The sequence below is a fragment of the Salvelinus alpinus genome, chromosome 23 (assembly GCF_045679555.1).
Source record: "Salvelinus alpinus chromosome 23, SLU_Salpinus.1, whole genome shotgun sequence".
In the NCBI taxonomy this organism is placed as follows: Eukaryota; Metazoa; Chordata; class Actinopteri; order Salmoniformes; family Salmonidae; genus Salvelinus; species Salvelinus alpinus.
The window spans coordinates 48,800,194-48,816,933 of NC_092108.1; the positions used below are offsets into that span (position 1 = coordinate 48,800,194).

The 16,740-nt window shown below is 42.1% G+C and overlaps 1 protein-coding gene across 1 annotated transcript; it reads right to left on the reverse strand.

The window, feature by feature from the left end:
* Window positions 1-5,470: 5,470 nt before the first annotated feature.
* crfb16 (cytokine receptor family member B16) lies at window positions 5,471-16,188 on the reverse strand. The gene is made up of 7 exons (XM_071362631.1): window positions 15,626-16,188; window positions 14,002-14,125; window positions 12,950-13,140; window positions 11,682-11,806; window positions 8,809-8,962; window positions 6,346-6,497; window positions 5,471-6,179 (listed from the first exon to the last, which is right to left on the reverse strand). The coding sequence occupies exons 1-7, from the start codon at window positions 15,687-15,689 to the stop codon at window positions 5,997-5,999; spliced, it is 993 nt and encodes a 330-aa protein (XP_071218732.1). The 5' UTR covers window positions 15,690-16,188; the 3' UTR covers window positions 5,471-5,996.
* Window positions 16,189-16,740: the final 552 nt, after the last annotated feature.

A 16,740-nucleotide genomic window follows, 5' to 3' on the forward strand; every position in this document is an offset into this window, starting at 1 on the left:
TAAGTCTTTAGATAATTGAGACATGGATTGTATATGCGTGCCAATGGGGAAAACAAAATATTTAAGTGCCTTTGAATGGGGTATGGTACTAGGTGCCAGGCGCACCGGTTTGAGTGTGTCAAGAACTGCAGCACTGCTGGGTTTTTCATGCTCAACAGTTTCCCGTGTGTATCAAGAATGGTTGCCCCCCGCGGGACGGTTGAGCTAACGTAGGCTAATGTGAGTAGAATGAGGTTGTATATCTGACATGGACAGAAAGCTTAAATTCTTGTTAATCTAACTGCACTGTCCAATTTACAGTAGCTATTACAGTAAAATAATACCATGCTATTGTTTGAGGAGAGTGCACAATTATGAACATCAAAATGTATTAGTTAACCAATTAGGCACATTTGGGCAGTCTTGATACAACATTTTGAACAGATATGCAATGGTTCATTTGTTCAGTCTAAAACTTTGCACATACACTGCCACCTAGTGGCCAATCTAAATTGCGCCTGGGCTGGAATAAGACATTATGGCCTTTCTCTTGCATTTCAAAGATGATGGTACAAAAAAAAAATGCATGTTTTTTTCTTTGTATTATCTTTTACCAGATCTAATGTGTTATATTCTCCTACATTAATTTCACATATCCACAAACTTCAAAGTGTTTCCTTTCAATTGATATCAAGAATATGCATATCCTTGCTTCAGGTCCTGAGCTACAGGCAGTTAGATTTGGGTATGTCATTTTAGGCGAACATTTTTAAAAAGGGTCCGATCCTTAAGAGGTCAACGTTTCCCTTTTACTGTGGTAATTGTGATCTAATCAACGCAATATTAGCCACTTTACAAAAACAAAACGAACCGTACAAGACTTAGTATGCTAAGTATGCAAGAGATTCTGCTGTAGGCAGAATGCATCTGAGTAGGATTCCATTCCATTGACAAGCACAACTCAGCCCATACTCTACACAGACCGGTGTGGCATAACCAATTAGAACTGCAGTAGGCCTATATGCAAATATGTAGCCAAGTGTGAACATTTGTTCATATCCTTTGCTACTTAGTGAGTTATTAGCCCAGTTATGAATACTTTTTAGTCAGCAATGGGGAGTGATTGCTTCCTGAGCTAAGTAGCCAATAGGCAGAGGGTAGAATTATTTGTCTGATTCTCTGTAGTAATGTTATGGGATAATAATGCATTTCATTTTGTAAAGTGCTTTCTTGCATCAAACAACATAACATTTTCAGTCACCTCCTTGTCTGAAGGACAAGTGGATAAGCAGGTTAATGTTAAGCCCTGCATGTTTTTTTTTCAAAAGTCTCATGGGATGTAAGCCTACATTGAACACCACACATTGGTTGCTACTGTAGGCTGAATGTTCGAACAGCTATTTTAAAATGTTATGAGATTAATTTTCTCCATTGTTTTTGATGATAGGGCCACCCTGGTAGGCCGACATTATGATCAAATAGCCACAGTAGCCTACTTAACCACTGTCTAAAACTGTAACTTAAATCGGGTACAGCCTGTATTCACAGTAAACTGGAAGTTGCACAGAATTTTCACAACAAGTTTGCATTGGCAGACCTGAAATTTGCTCAGTGCCGAAAAAGATAAGCGGGAACATTGGCCAGCATCCCTGTGGAACGCTTTCGACACCTTGTAGAGTCCTTGAATTGAGGCTGTTCTGAGGGCAAAAGGGGGAGCAATTCAATATTAGGAAGGTGTTCCTAATGTTTGAAACACTCAGTGTATGTCCGTGTACGTATAGCTTCTCCCGGCTAACCATTTCCTTAATTTAAACAACATTGTTCCATAATGTTACAGTATTAAATAAACCTGCTCACTGTACCAGTATTATGCAAACGTAGGGTGGCACAGAAAGAAATGAAAATGTTGTGATTCTGGTGAAATAGTCTGTGGTATTGAGTAGGCCAGTGGTTCCCAAACATTTTACAGTTCCTTACCCCTTGAAAACATTCAACCTCCAGCTGTGTACCCCCACTAGCACCAGGGTCAGCGCACTCTCAAATGTTGTTTTTTTGCCATCATTGTAAGCCTGCCACACACTGTACAATACACACACTGCACGATACATTTATTAAACATAAGAATGAGTGTGAGTTTGTCACAACCCAGCTTGTGGGAAGTGACAAAGACCTCTTATAGGACCAGGGCACAAATAATAATATTCAATAATTTTGCTCTTTATCTAGCCATCTTACATATAATACTTTAGTTGCTCATTAATTGTGAATATCTCACCACAGGTTAATGAGAACGGCGTGCTTGAAAGGATGCACATAACTCTGTAATGTTGGGTTGTATTGGAGAGAGTCTCAGTCTTAAATCATTTCCCACACACAGTCTGTGCTTGTATTTAGTTTTCATGCTCGTGAGGGCCGAGAATCCACTCTCACATAGGTACGTGGTTGCAAAGTGCATCAGTGTCTTAACAGCGCGATTTACCAAGGCAGGATACTCTGAGCGCAGCCCAATCCAGAAATCTGGCAGTGGCATCTGATTAAATAACATTTTCACAGAACCGCTTGTTGCAATTTCGATGAGGCTCTCTTGTTCAGATATCGGTAAGGGTACTGGAGGCAGGGCGTGAAAGGGATAACGAATCCAGTTGGTTGTGTCCGTTTCGGGAGAGTACCTGCGTAATTGCGCACCCAACTCACTCAGGTGCTTCTCTATATCACATTTGACATTGTCTGTAAGCTTGACTTCATTTGCACACAAAAAATCATACAATGATGGAAAAACCTGTGTTGTCCCTGTTAATGCAGACAGAAAAGAGCTCCAACTTCTTAATCATAGCCTCAATTTTGTCCCGCACATTGAATATAGTTTCAGAGAGTCACTGTAATCCTATATTCAGATCATTCAGGCGAGAAAAAACATCACCCAGATAGGCCAGTCGTGTGAGAAACTCGTAATCATGCAAGCGGTCAGACAAGTGAAAATGATGGTCAGTAAAGGAAACTTTAAGCTCGTTCCTCAATTTTAAAGAACGTGTTAATACTTTGACTCTTGATAACCAGCGCACTTCTGTATGTTGTAAAAACTTTACATGGTCACTGCCCATGTCATTGCATAGTGCAGAAAATACACGAGAGTTCAGGGGCCTTGCTTTAACAAAGTTAACCATTTTCACTGTAGTGTCCAAAATGTCTTTCAAGCTGTCAGGCATTCCCTTTGCAGCAAGAGCCTCTCGGTGGATACTGCAGTGAACCCAAGTGGCGTCAGGAGCAAATGCTTGCATGCGCGTTACCACTCCACTATGTCTCCCTGTCATGGCTTTTGTGCCGTCAGTCCACTACCCACATGGTGGTCCTCTGTAGCTCAGTTGGTAGAGCATGGTGCATGCTACTTTAAAATGGAGATAGCCTCAATGGCGGTGCCCGTGCTGTCATAAATGCCATAATGGCACAGATACAAAGATGAGACCACTGATGCACAGGTTGGCTTAAAACCCTCAGTCCCATGCGCTAGTGTGTAGCCTAAGCTTAGGGCCTAACTGTACACTCGCCAAATAAACACCAATTGCCTAATACTTGGGCAGAAAAGGTTAAGGTCGATCCACTGAGGCAAAAAGGACAATGTTGGCGTTTAATTCAATAAGAGAAAAGCTGCAAAATCGAGAATTTCAAATATATAGAAGGGAGGGCTGGGAAATATTTGGTGAAGTGGCAAAAGAGGGTGAAAAGCAGTGCCGGCCGGCTATGTTATGTGTGATGATTGTGAGGCGCTATACAAATTTGACAGTCACAAGACGGGACTTCAAAATGGCACATCAAGGGAACTGTAGGCTACTGTTCAAATGGGTTCAATAGAAGTAACTGAAGTCTGGACACTGACTGTAGCCTAATATAATATTAACTCCTGCACAATTAAGCATTTCTTGCAGTAAAATTATACACCAAATGTACATTTTGACTATGGAGTGAAGAAATATGATTTATTTATTTCAGTGTCTTGAGAGAATGAATGCACGCTTAGGTACCGTCTGTAAAGGTGCTATCTTTATCAGCATCATAAAAGCGGATAGTATTTTTCAACCACAAAATATGCATCCAAGCCATACTGACATTTGATCAGAAACATGTTGGGTAGTTTTCACAGCTTTTAATTCCTGAAAACTGTCAAACGGATGTCATTTGAACATTTTCGCACAGACAATCTTACTTCATTTTCTCCCTGGTCCGTACACATCTTTGGGGACGTTTTGCGTGAGAGAAGAGACGAAAGAGAACTTCAGGTGAGCACGGGTTTATTTAGTATTCTAGGGCAACAAGTAATGACAGAAGAGAAGCTGCATGTATCTAAATATAGACAAGTTGACTCCCAAAATGCCTATAATTATAAGCAGAAACATAAGCCTATCTAAAAAGGTACATTTATCAGTCTGCCGGTTGCAGAAGGGTTATTAGTGTAACAGTATAACTTTAGTACGTCCCCTCGCCCCGACACGGGCGCGAACCAGGGACCCTCTGCACACATCAACTGACACCCACGAAGCGTCGTTACCCATCGCTCCACAAAAGCCGCGGCCCTTGCAGAGCAAGGGGCAACACTACATCTAGGTTTCAGAGCAAGTGACGTAACTGATTGAAACGCTAGTAGCGCGTACCCGCTAACTAGCTAGCCATTTCACATCCGTTACACTCACCCCCCTTTCAACCTCCTCCTTTTCCGCAGCAACCAGTGATCCGGGTCAACAGCATCAATGTAACAGTATAACTTTAAACCGTCCCCTCGCCCCAACACGGGCGCGAACCAGGGACCCTCTGCACACATCAACAACAGTCACCCACGAAGCATCGTTACCCATCGCTCCACAAAAGCCGCGGCCCTTGCAGAGCAAGGGGCAACACTACTTCTAGGTTTCAGAGCAAGTGACGTAACTGTTTGAAACGCTATTAGCGCGTACCCGCTAACTAGCTAGCCATTTCACATCCGTTACATTAGCAATTGCGGGCAGGTGAACAAACAGCTGACCCAACAGCTGACCCACGCATCACTAATGGTGTCAATTGTTTGGGTTGTGACCATTTCAGTTTGGACAATTTTGACTTATTTTGGCCTTTAATAAAGAATCCCCATAGCTAACATATGGAGGGCGATCTTTCATTTGGACAGATGTACATCCCAGCAAACATACTGTATATTTCTGTCCCAAAACCGTACTTTACATATTTGTTGATATATTAGATTAGGTAGTGACACTTCTTAAAAATACATGAAGATTTACCAACTTGCTCACTGATTTTCTCCAAAATCGTTGCAGACAGACTACTCACCATGTGGCCACGTAGAGGGGTGCAATCCCATCACCTGGTGATATTTGTAGAGCTCAAGGCACATTCAATCTACAGGCTTTTAGTGTGTGTATTTCGGTAGTGAGATCAGTATCTTTTCTACCGAAAACTAAACTAATAATTAGATCAGTATCGTTCAATAAAACAAGTCAAGATGTTCAACTGAAATAAAAATTACTAAAATCATTCATTGCTTTATTTTCAAAACATGGAGTTTAGGAGACATGGTTTGGAATAGCCACCTGTCAATAGAAATAGTGTATAAACAATGACTTTGTATTATATTAATTAACAATATGTTTGTTATTGTCTTAGATTGAATTAGAACATATCATGATGTAAATAAAGTTCCTAAGTTTGGAGACGTAACAGTTTTTTTTGGGGGTGGGACTGCAATTTGCACCACTTCTGTAGAATCACCCATATACATCTCGGACCTATCTAGAACACAAATACTTAATTGTACATTGTAGTTTAGCAGACTTACAAAAGTGAGTGCATACACTTTTCATACTGGTCCCCCATGGGAATCGAACCCACAACCCTGGAGTTACAAGCGTCATTGCCCTAACCAACTGAGCCACACAGGATCCTTCTGTCTCCCTCTGAGCAACTGCCGGCCTCCTGACTTCTCCAATCCAGACTCATCACTTCTGACCATTCTTATTAACCTACAGTATCAATCAAACTTGATATGGTCTGTCTGTGCCTTCTGAACATATAGATTGTGTCCACTTATCCAATTGACTGGATGGCTCACTGCTGCTCAGTCCTCTTTGATGCTCAGTTAAAAGGACGGCGTGGATTGGTTCACGAAGCTCATCTTGGGGATAGATCTTGACTCTTGTGAGAGGCCAATCAAGGAGCTACAGATATCAGGAACCGAGAAAAGAGAGAGATTGCAATTGTATTTTGGTCTCCTTTGAAAACATCAAAGTTTACAATATGTCTACAGGCACTGGACTCATGCTCAACAGTGCCTTGCATGGGCAGAGAGAGAGAGAGATAATGACCAATCATTGCAGGACTCACCAGTGCAGTGGGCTGTGGCTCCTTGCGGAAATAGGCGTAGCAGGCCTCTGGGCTACAGTGGGTTACTGACCAAGAGAGAAAAAACACCAGGCCGGCCAATATCACCACGATAACAGTCACTGTAGTGGGCTTCAGCCAGGTAGGTCCAGGACCTTTGAACACAGTGACAATATTTGTCTTACTGTTATTAAGGTGAAGTATACAGCCTTAATGTAGCACGAGAGCGCAATACAGTGCATTTGGAAAGAAATCAGGCCCCTTGAATTTTATCACATTTTGTTACGTTACAGCCTTATTCTAAAATGGATTAAAAACATTTTCCATCAATTTACACACAATACCCCATAATGACAAAGAAAAAACAGCTTTACAGAAATCTTTGCAAAGTTATGGGGGGGGGGGGAAATCACATTTACATAAGTATTCAGACCCTTTACTCCAGGGGTGTCAAACTCATTCCACGGAGGGCCTAGTGTCTGCAGGTTTTTGGTTTTTCCTTTCAATAAAGCCCTAGACAACCAGGTGTGCGGAGTTCCTAACTAATTAGTGATGTTAATTCATCAATCAAGTACAAGGGAGGAGCGAAAACCCGCAGACACTCGGCCCCCCGTGGAATGAGTTTGACACCTATGCTTTACTCAGTCCTTTGTTGAAGAACCTTTAGCAGCAATTACAGCCTCGAGTCGTCTTGGGTATGATGCTACAAGCTTGGCACACCTGTATTTGGGGAGTCTCCCATTATTTTCTGCAGATCCTTTCAAGCTCTGGCAGGTTGGATGGGGAGTGTTGCTACACAGCTATGTTCAGGTCTCTCCAGAGATGTTAGATCGGGTTCAAGTCTGGGCTCTCGCTGGGCCACTCAGACATTCAGAGACTTGTCCAGACTTGTTGACTTGTTGACTTGGCTGTGTGCTTAGGGTCATTGTCCTGATGGAAGGTGAACCTTTGCCCCAGTCTGAGGTCCTGAGCGCTCTGGAGCAGGTTTCAATCAAGGATCTCTCTGTACTTTGCTCCGTTCATCTTTCCCCCAATCCTGACTAGTCTCCCAGTCCCTCCCACAGCAGGATGCTGCCACCACCAGGTTTCCTCCAGATGTGATGCTTGGCATTCAGGCCCAAGAGTTCCATCTTGGTTTCATCAGACTGGAGAATTTTGTTTCTCATGGTCTGAGAGTCCTTTAGGTGCTTTTTGGAAAACTCCAAGCGGGCTATCATGTGCCTTTTACTGAGGAGTGGCTTCCGTCTGGCCGCTATACCATAAAGGCCTGTGTGGTGGAGTGCTGCAGAGATGGTTGTCCTTCTGGAAGGTTCTCCCATCTCCACAGAGGAACTCTGTCAGAGTGACCATCAGGTTCTTGGCCAAACTCTGCAGCTGAGTTTGGCCAGGCGGCCAGCTCTAGGAAGAGTCTTGGTGGTTACAAACTTCTTCCATTTAAGAATGACGGATGATGGATTTAAGAATGATGATGAAAGGCTGTTAATGGCTCACATCAACACCATTATCCCAGAAACCCTAGACTCAACTCCAATTTTCATACCGCCCAAACAAATCCACAGATGATGCAATCTCCATTGCACTCCACACTGCACACTGCGCACATGACAAATAAACTTTAAACTGATTTGATGCCTACTGTTCTTGGAGACCTTCAATGCTGCAGAAATGTTTTGGGTACCCTTCCCCTCAGAGCTCAGACAATTCCTTTGACCTCATGGCTTGTTTTTTGCTCTGTCATGCACTGTCAATTGTGGGACTTTATATAGACAGGTGTGTGCCTTTCCAAATCATGTCCAATCAATTGAATTGACCACAGGTTGACTCCAATCAAGTTGTAGAAACATCTCAAGGATGATCAATGGAAACAGGATGCACCTGAGCTCAATTTCGAGTCTCATAGCAAAGTAGTAGTAAATAAGGTATTTTTTTCTCTTTTCTTTATTTTTAACCTGTTTATGCTTTGTCATTATGGGTTATTGTGTGTAGATCAAATCAGGGGGGAAAACGATTTAATCAATTTTAGAATAAGGCTTTAAAAGGTAACAAAATGTGGAAAAAGTCAAGGCGTCTGTATCCATCGCAAGGTTATGTTTCCATGATTTGCAGATTTTTTATGCATTACTCTTCCAGTAGAAAGCTAGAACTGTTACAAAGTGCACAGAGACGATCGAGAATCCCTATGTGTGTGTGGTTGGTGTGTGTTTGAAATGTATGCGCACATGAACTAGATACAAGACGTTATGTTTCGGATCTCTTTCCATGGTACACATAATGGTAAAGTATACCATTGCCTGATCAGTGTGTGTGTTTAAAAAAAAGCATCATCTGTTTCGAACGACCATTTGCCAAAGGTCTATCTGGTTTGAAGGATCAATAAATGATCAATACATTGAACAGAATGTGTGAGCACATGCAGATGTACTGTACGTGTGTGTCTATGAGTGTGTATTATAATTTGCAGCCCACCTGTGATGGAGACGCACTGTGTGTCAGTGCTGCTGCTATTGCTGTGGGTGTCCAGATGGGCCTGGGCTTTGACGCAGTACACTGCTCCCTCCTGCAGGGCGTCGATGTAGAGCGGATTCTGTTGCACTGTGATCACACGCAAGGAGGACTTGCCCTAGAAGACAGAGCACAGTGAGACGCTGCTGAAGAGAGAACTCAACCACTGCTTGAAGTGAGTTTTATAGGAGGAGGTCATTATCGTTCTACCTAGCGGGTCACCTTTAGGACCAATTCCAAACCAATCCCTTGCTCCAATCCCTAGGCATCTCCCACACAACAAGCTCCAATCTCTCCCAACACACAATACATGACAGGGTTGTCTAGATCAGGTATTCCCAACCCAGGGGTATTCCCAACCCAGGGGTATGTGCAACGCCGTCGGGGGTACGCCAAATAAAAATGTAATTCAGATGTAAAACTTTTTTTCACATTTTCAAACAGTCCATTTATAAGCCACAGGAGTTTTTGAGCGAGAATAAAATGACTTTCGAGTAGTAAGACATGAATAAAAAAACCAGATACCATTAATAAGAAGTGGCTAGAAGCATCTTATATGGTGAGCTACCGAGTGGCTAAGACAGGCAAGTCCCATACTAGTGTGGAGGACTTAATTCTTCCTGCTGCCGCAGATATGGCTGGGACAATGCTGGGGGAAAAGGCAAAAAAAATCTATACAGACAATGCCTTCATCAAACAACACTGTTTCACAACGCATCCGTGACATGGGAGGAGATGTTTTGAAACAATTACTGCTTCGCATACAAGCTAGTGAGGTCTATGCGTTACAGCTGGATGAGTCAACAGATTTGGCAGGCCTGGCACAGCTCCTGGTATATGTCTGTTACTTTTATGGGGGGGTCAATTAAGGAAGACCTCCTCTGCAAACCACTGGAAACCAGGACAACAGGAGATTATATTTTTAAAGTACTGGACAGTTTTATGACATCAAATGGACTTTGGTGGTCAAAAGCCATGACAGGGAGACATAGTGGAGTGGTAACGAGAACGCGCGTGCAAGCAGTTGCTCCCGTCACCACTTGGGTACACTGCAGCATCCACCGAGAGGCTGTTGCTGCCAAGGGAATGCCTGACAGCTTGAAAAATGTTTTGGATACTACAGTGAAAATGGTTAACCTTGTTAAAGCAAGGCCCCTGAACTCTCGTGTATTTTCTGCACTATGCAATGACATGGGCAGTGACCATGTAACGCTTTTACAACATACAGAAGTGCGCTGGTTATCAAGGGGCAAAGTATTGACACGTTTATTTTAAATTGAGAGACGAGCTTAAAGTTTCCTTTACTGACCATAATTTTCAATTGTCTGACCGCTTGCATGATGACGAGTTTCTCACACAACTGGCCTTTCAGGGTGATGTTTTTTCTTGCCGGAATGATCTGAATCTAGGATTACAGGGACTCTCTGAAACTATATTCAATGTGCGGGACAAAATTGAGGCTATGATTAAGAAGTTGGAGCTCTTTTCTGTCTGCATTAACAAGGACAACACACAGGTCTTTCCATCATTGTATGATTTTTTGTGTGCAAATTAATTCAAGCTTACAGACAATGTCAAATGTGATATAGCGAAGCACCTGAGTGAGTTGGGTGTGCAATTACGCAGGTACTTTCCTGAAACGGACAACACAAACAAATGGATTCATTATCCCTTTCATGCCCTGCCTCCAGTCCACTTACCGATATCTGAACAAGAGAGCCTCATCGAATTTGTGACAATAAGTCTCGTACAAACTTGGACACAGGTCCAGAGAAACACAGCTGGCAGAGATGAGGATAAATCCAGAACATTTACTGAAGCTTACACAGCCCAAAAATGTTTTAAATATATTTTAAAATGTTTAATCACTAAACAAAACAAGAGACCTGAGCAACCAGCCCAGTCCACAGAGGACCTAAATAGTCATACACCAGGTGAACCCAATATGCCCAATCAGGCTCACCTTTTATATGTAAGATAGTTAAATAAAGAGCAAAATGATTTATTATTACACTCATTCTTATGTTTAATAAATGTATCATATAGTGTGTGTGGCAGGCTTACAATGATGGCAAAAAACAACATTTGAGAGTTTGCACTGGTGCTAGAGGAGGTACGCAGCTGGAGGTTGAATGTTTGAAGGGATACACAGCGGAGGTTGAATGTTTGAAGGGATATGGGACAATAAAAAGTTTGAACCACTGCTCTAGATGAAAAAGGGGCTTAGGTGTTGGGTGTGGCAGGGGGCGTGGCAATGGCCGCTGTTGTCCCGTAGGGGCGGCTGAATTTTAGAGAACATTTTTGAGGTCTCCGTCTTGGCTGTGTAGATACATTTTAAAATGTTTATGCCAATTTCCTGCAACTCTACAAATTTGGCCATGGAGCTGAGAGAAGTTTTTTTTGTTTTAATGCACATTTCCTGCAATTCTACACATTTTGCCATGGAGTTGAGAGAATATGGTGCAGTTTTAAATCTCATTTCCTTCAATACTACATATTCTGCCATGGAGAGGAGAGCAGTTTTGTTGTTGTTGCTGTTTTAAAGCTTATTTCCTGCAATTCTATGAATTTTTCCATGGCTGACATTGTGTTCTTTTGCACAAACATAACAATAAAATCAAAACTGCTAAATTCATTGCTTTTTGAATTTTCAATTGTCCCTGACAATTGCTTTTATTTTGGTAATTATTTGTATTTTTTTTGTATCTTATATATATATTTCTTTACACTGTTTGAACATAGGTGACCCGAAAAAATGCTTATAGGCCCGCCCAAGGATTTCAATGGCAGAAAAATCCCTGCAAGACTATAATATACTGTACATGTAATATCCTCACCCTGACCAACTCGCCTCTCTTCCAGATAGTCACAGTCACTCCAACGGTCAGGGGAAGGCTTTTGAAAGTCACCTGCAGGGCATCTCCCATGGTGGTCACAGTTATAGCTGGCACCGTCAGGATTGCTGTGTGGAAGATGAAAGTCATAGTAAGTTACAAACATAGGCTGTGTCTGAAATCGTTCTCGCCTACTACATACTGTGTGCTAACCACACTACCTATAACATACTGTTTAGTAAAAACGGAATAAATAGAAACATACTACGCTCATGCATACTGAGAAGGCTTCGTCTAATGTGCAATTAGGTTGTTCCCCGCCATTCGTTCATTTTGGTACAGCCTTATCTGATTATCAGCTCTTGTCAAACACATGTGGGTCTGAAAAGACAACTCTCTTCCTCAATAGTGTGCAGCAAATTCATCCTAGATGAAAAGCCGAAATAAGCAACAAACTATCACAAATAGACACAAATTACTCATGTCACGGCCGTCGTAAGAAGTAGACCAAATCGTAGCGTGGTGAGCGTACATATTCCTTTTATTTAGGATGACGCCGACAAAAACAATACAAAACACGGCCGTGAAGCTTAAGGCAATAGTGCCACAAACAAAGACAACTTCCCACCTAGAAAGGAGGGAAAAGGGCTACCTAAGTATGGTTCCCAATCAGAGACAACGATAGACAGCTGTCCCTGATTGAGAACCATACCCGGCCAAAACATAGAAATACAAAATCATAGAAAAACTAAACATAGAATGCCCACCCCAAATCACACCCTGACCAAACCTAATAGAGACATAAAAGTCTCTCTAAGGTCAGGGCGTGACAACTTATTTGAAATTCGTGACAGGCACATGAAAAAGTCCAACTTTTTCGTGTGTATTACAGGATTTTCATCACAACGCAATTTTCTTTCTTCATAAAGCATTTGTGTACATTACACCCATTTCCAATAAGCAATTTGTGTCTATTTCACAATCATTTGTGATACAGGGATGGAAATAAGTATTATATCCTGGATTTAAAACGTCCAACAAATTTTCACATACTAATCGGACACTGTTTTGTCATAATGATGACCAGAAGGCCGCTTGTTTAAATGTTTTGGCATTTTGTATGGCTGTTGTGCACTTGGGTAAGTGTTTTGTCTTCAGTTTGTCTTATTTTCCTTGGATGGATGAAGGAATGATAAAATGAATGTAACGATCAACTATTGCCATGGCATCAAAAAAGAGTGTTTGGACATAGATATCCCAAAATGACTCACTCTCTCTCCTGTTGAATGGCCTCCCGAGCTCAGCCCACGGTGACACACGCCTTCCGCACTCTGCCCGCACTCGGATGTTGTAGTCTGAGTCAGAACCAAGGTCAAAGGTCAGGTCGCACTCCGTCCGCGTGACGCGCTGACAACCAACCGCGTCCTCCCAACTTCCATTCAAGATCCTCAGCTCAAATTCCCTACGGAACACATGGAAATACATTAGCCAGCTCATATTGACACATTATACCCAGAGCCAATGTTTATTGTCCTTTTGTTTGTCTGCATGATAAATATTTTTGACATGAATGTTTCATATTTTCACACGCTTGTGGTTAACTACCCTTTACGTTTTCTCAGTTACCACGCCCTTCGTAAACCAGACGCAATGTCCTCTAAAAAAGTAATAACAAATAGTGTGATATCTCAAATTTGTTTAATTTAAAAAAATATATATATTTTTACATTTGACATTTTTGTCATTTAGAAGATGCTGTTATCCAGAGCTAGGTGAGATAACCACATTGCACAGTCATAGTAAGAAAGCTGCTTTATTGAGGAAAAGGTTTTCTTACTATGACTGTGATATGTGGTTGTCTCACCTAGCTACCTTAAACTGTAAGTCGCTCTGGATAAAAGTGTCTTGTAAATAAAAAAAAATGCTGCAGCTCGCAATTAGCAAGTGTAACATTGCGTTGTTTACCTAATATTTGCATAATTGCCTCCTTCTCATTGGCATTGATAAAACGGACGTTTTTGAGACATCACACAATTTATGACTTTTTTAGAGGACAAAGCGCCTGGTTTAAGAAGAGACAAATGTCACAACTGGTGCTATTTAGCAGCAGGGGGGGGGGGGGGGGGGGTAATTTAGAAGGGGGGGGGTGTTTAGCCCACTGCCTGGGCTGCATTCTCAGTGTGCAGTTCACCGCCAATCAGCGAGAGTAAAAGGATGACAGTGGAAAAAGTCAGAGAAAGTCCATTTAGCAGTATTGGGAACAGCAGTATTCTCGTCAATGTGTCTGAACATTCCTGTAATGTTTCAGAAGTGATTGACTCACCCCTGGAACTGCACAGAGTAGATGATAGAACTGCAAGGGGACTGTTGACGGCGCCACTTGAGCAAGTGCCTCATGTTTACAGACTCCATGGAAATTCTCCACGGCGATGGCAGCAGCCAGGCATCTGAAATTAAACAGATACACAGTAAATAGAAAACAATGGAATGTGATTTGGTGGTTGACAAACAGACATGCCTACAACAGTGATCAAATCCACTATTAAAACATAGCCCCTTGCTAAAAACAAAGCTCTGCAATATTCCAAGCTGATTAAGTGTCAAGCTTTGGCTTGTGCAATCCGGAACAGCTCGTAGTAGCAGGAACCTATCTCCTGTTTCTGTAGCGTGAGGCAGCTGGATGTACAAGTGCACCCCCTGGACAGGACGGGAATGCTGAGTGCAAAGCAAAGACGCACCAGGTCCCATTTTTACAGTCTTTGGTATGCGTGAGTGCTATGTGTCTATCTTTCCTTGATCAGTGCAAGTTTGACAGAATCCAGTCTTTAGATGAATACATGTTCTAAGCACACAGATGCCCTGTTGTCTTGTTCACAAACACATGCTGTCGATTGAAGTGCACAAATGCTTTAGCACACATGTAAACACATTCACAGCATTCTAAACCCACTTGCAAGCGGTTTAGCCTCGGGTAAAAAAGTGTTAGATATACTGTGACACACACACAGAGGAGTCTCAAGTTTCCAATTATATCAGCCAGGGCATTAACTGTATGCTGCACCCTCTCCCTCAGGCAAAATTCAGTTTTTCTCCTTCAGAACATGTTAATTGTCATCTACCTTTAATGGACGTGTTATATATATATGCACCACAGGAGGTTGGTGGCACCTTAATTGGGGAGGACGTGGCTCGTGGTAATGACTGGAGCAGAATTAGTGGAATGGTATGAAATACATTAAACAGATGGTTTCCAGATATTTGATGGCATTCATTCACTCCATTCCAGCCATTATCATGAGCTGTCCTCCCCTCAGCAGCTTCCACTGATATACCCTACAGCAGTTCTCACCTGTGTTTCTGGTTTCACTTATGCTAATGGGGGCGGCAGGTAGCCTAGTGGTTAGAGCGTTGGACTAGTAAACGAAAGGTTGCAAGATCAAATCCCCGAGCTGACAAGGTAAAAATATGTTGTTCTGCCCCTGAACAAGGCAGTTAACCCACTGTTCCTTGGCCGTCATTGAAAATAAGAATTTGTTATAAACTGACTTGCCTCGTTAAAGAATGATAAAAAAGAAAAAATGAATCTGGCACATGAGAACATAAATGTATTCCCATGGTCATCGTCCGAAACCTTGGATGACACACCGATATCAGGATACAAGCATACTTCACTTTTCTGCTTCTGCTGTCTGTTACTTTCTTTTCCATTGGTTCCGTGTACAGTATAACATTTAGAAATGAACATACTGTAAATAGGATAACTGTGATAAATAGGCTTGAGGTAGAATTTGCACCTAACTACAGATCTGGGATCAAATCACACTACCCCAATGCTAACCTTAACCATTGGGGGATGAAAATAATATCTGATCCTACATCAGCAGTTTGGGGCCACTTCTTCCTACGCTGTTAAACAGCAGGACAGTGTGTGTTGCTGCAGTACTTACAGTTTGTGATGATGTTGAGGACAAGTATTAACTGGCTGTCAAAAAAGCTCCTTCTCAGTCTCATAGCCCCTCTGTATGGAGAAGAGTAGGAGCACTGCTGTGATCAAGTGTGCAATCACTGTGTTGACCGTCTCTCACTACTTTTACGTTTGCAATATAGTCATCGCGTTGTCCATTGATCGTTCTTGTTGTAACATGATCACTGCAGACTGTTATACCAACTGTAACTCAAACTTTCCTCGGACCCGAGTGGGACCCGCTCCTATGACTGTGATCCTAGCACTCTTCTCGGTCCTTGTGATGGTTCCTCTGTCACACTCCCTTTGCTTCCCACTGTGTCTCCTGTAAAAGACATGCAGTGTAATATGACCTCAGAATGTGTTTGCGAAAGTACATAAATAGTGTTGTTATAAATGTGTGTTTTTATGCGAAAGCCATATCAATTGCATTTTATGGTGCGTCTGAGTGGTTATGTAGGTAAAGCTGTTTATAAAAGTGTGTGTGTGTGTTTGAGAGAGTAAGGGTGTGATGTGCTGATGCGAGTCTAAAAGAATGACTGGTATGGCTTGGCTGGATGCTGGGGGTGAAAATATGGTTAAGCCTGTCAGACTGGTTATGATCACTCGCTCCCAAAACTGTATTGTGTGCGTGCGTGCGCGTAGGGCTATAAAGTTTGACCATTTTGGTCGCATATGCTCCTAATTACTTTTTTGGTGCGACCTGAAATTCTAATTTGGGGGGGGCCAGTGCACCTAGAAAGAAAATCACCCAGATAATGATTGTTGTAATGAAAAAACGAACGCAGATTCGTTAGCGTCAATGTTGCACCATTTCTACAGAGGAAACAGCTAGTTTCTAGCCCAAACAGTTAAAAAGATATGTATGGAAGCCCATACTATCTAAAAATGTAAAAAACTTCAGAGATACTAAGTCGAAATTTCAAGATACTATCAAAACATTTTGATTTTGGGGTGGCAGGTAGCCTAGGGGTTAGAGCGTTGGACTAGTAACTGAAAGGTTGCAAGATCGAATCCCCGAGCTGACAATGTAAAAAATCTGTCGTTCTGCTCGTGAACAAGGCTGAACACTGTTCCTAGGCTGTCATTGAAAATAAG

Excerpts from the sequence above, each read along its gene's own strand:
- crfb16 (XM_071362631.1), bottom strand. The coding sequence starts at position 15,689 with ATGAGACTGAGAAGGAGCTTTTTTGACAGCCAGTTAATACTTGTCCTC. Across the intron at positions 13,141-14,001 it reads TACTCTGTGCAGTTCCAGGG|GGAATTTGAGCTGAGGATCT; the intron begins GTGAGTCAATCA and ends TGTGTTCCGTAG. Across the intron at positions 6,180-6,345 it reads AGCCACAGCCCACTGCACTG|CTCCTTGATTGGCCTCTCAC; the intron begins GTGAGTCCTGCA and ends TGATATCTGTAG.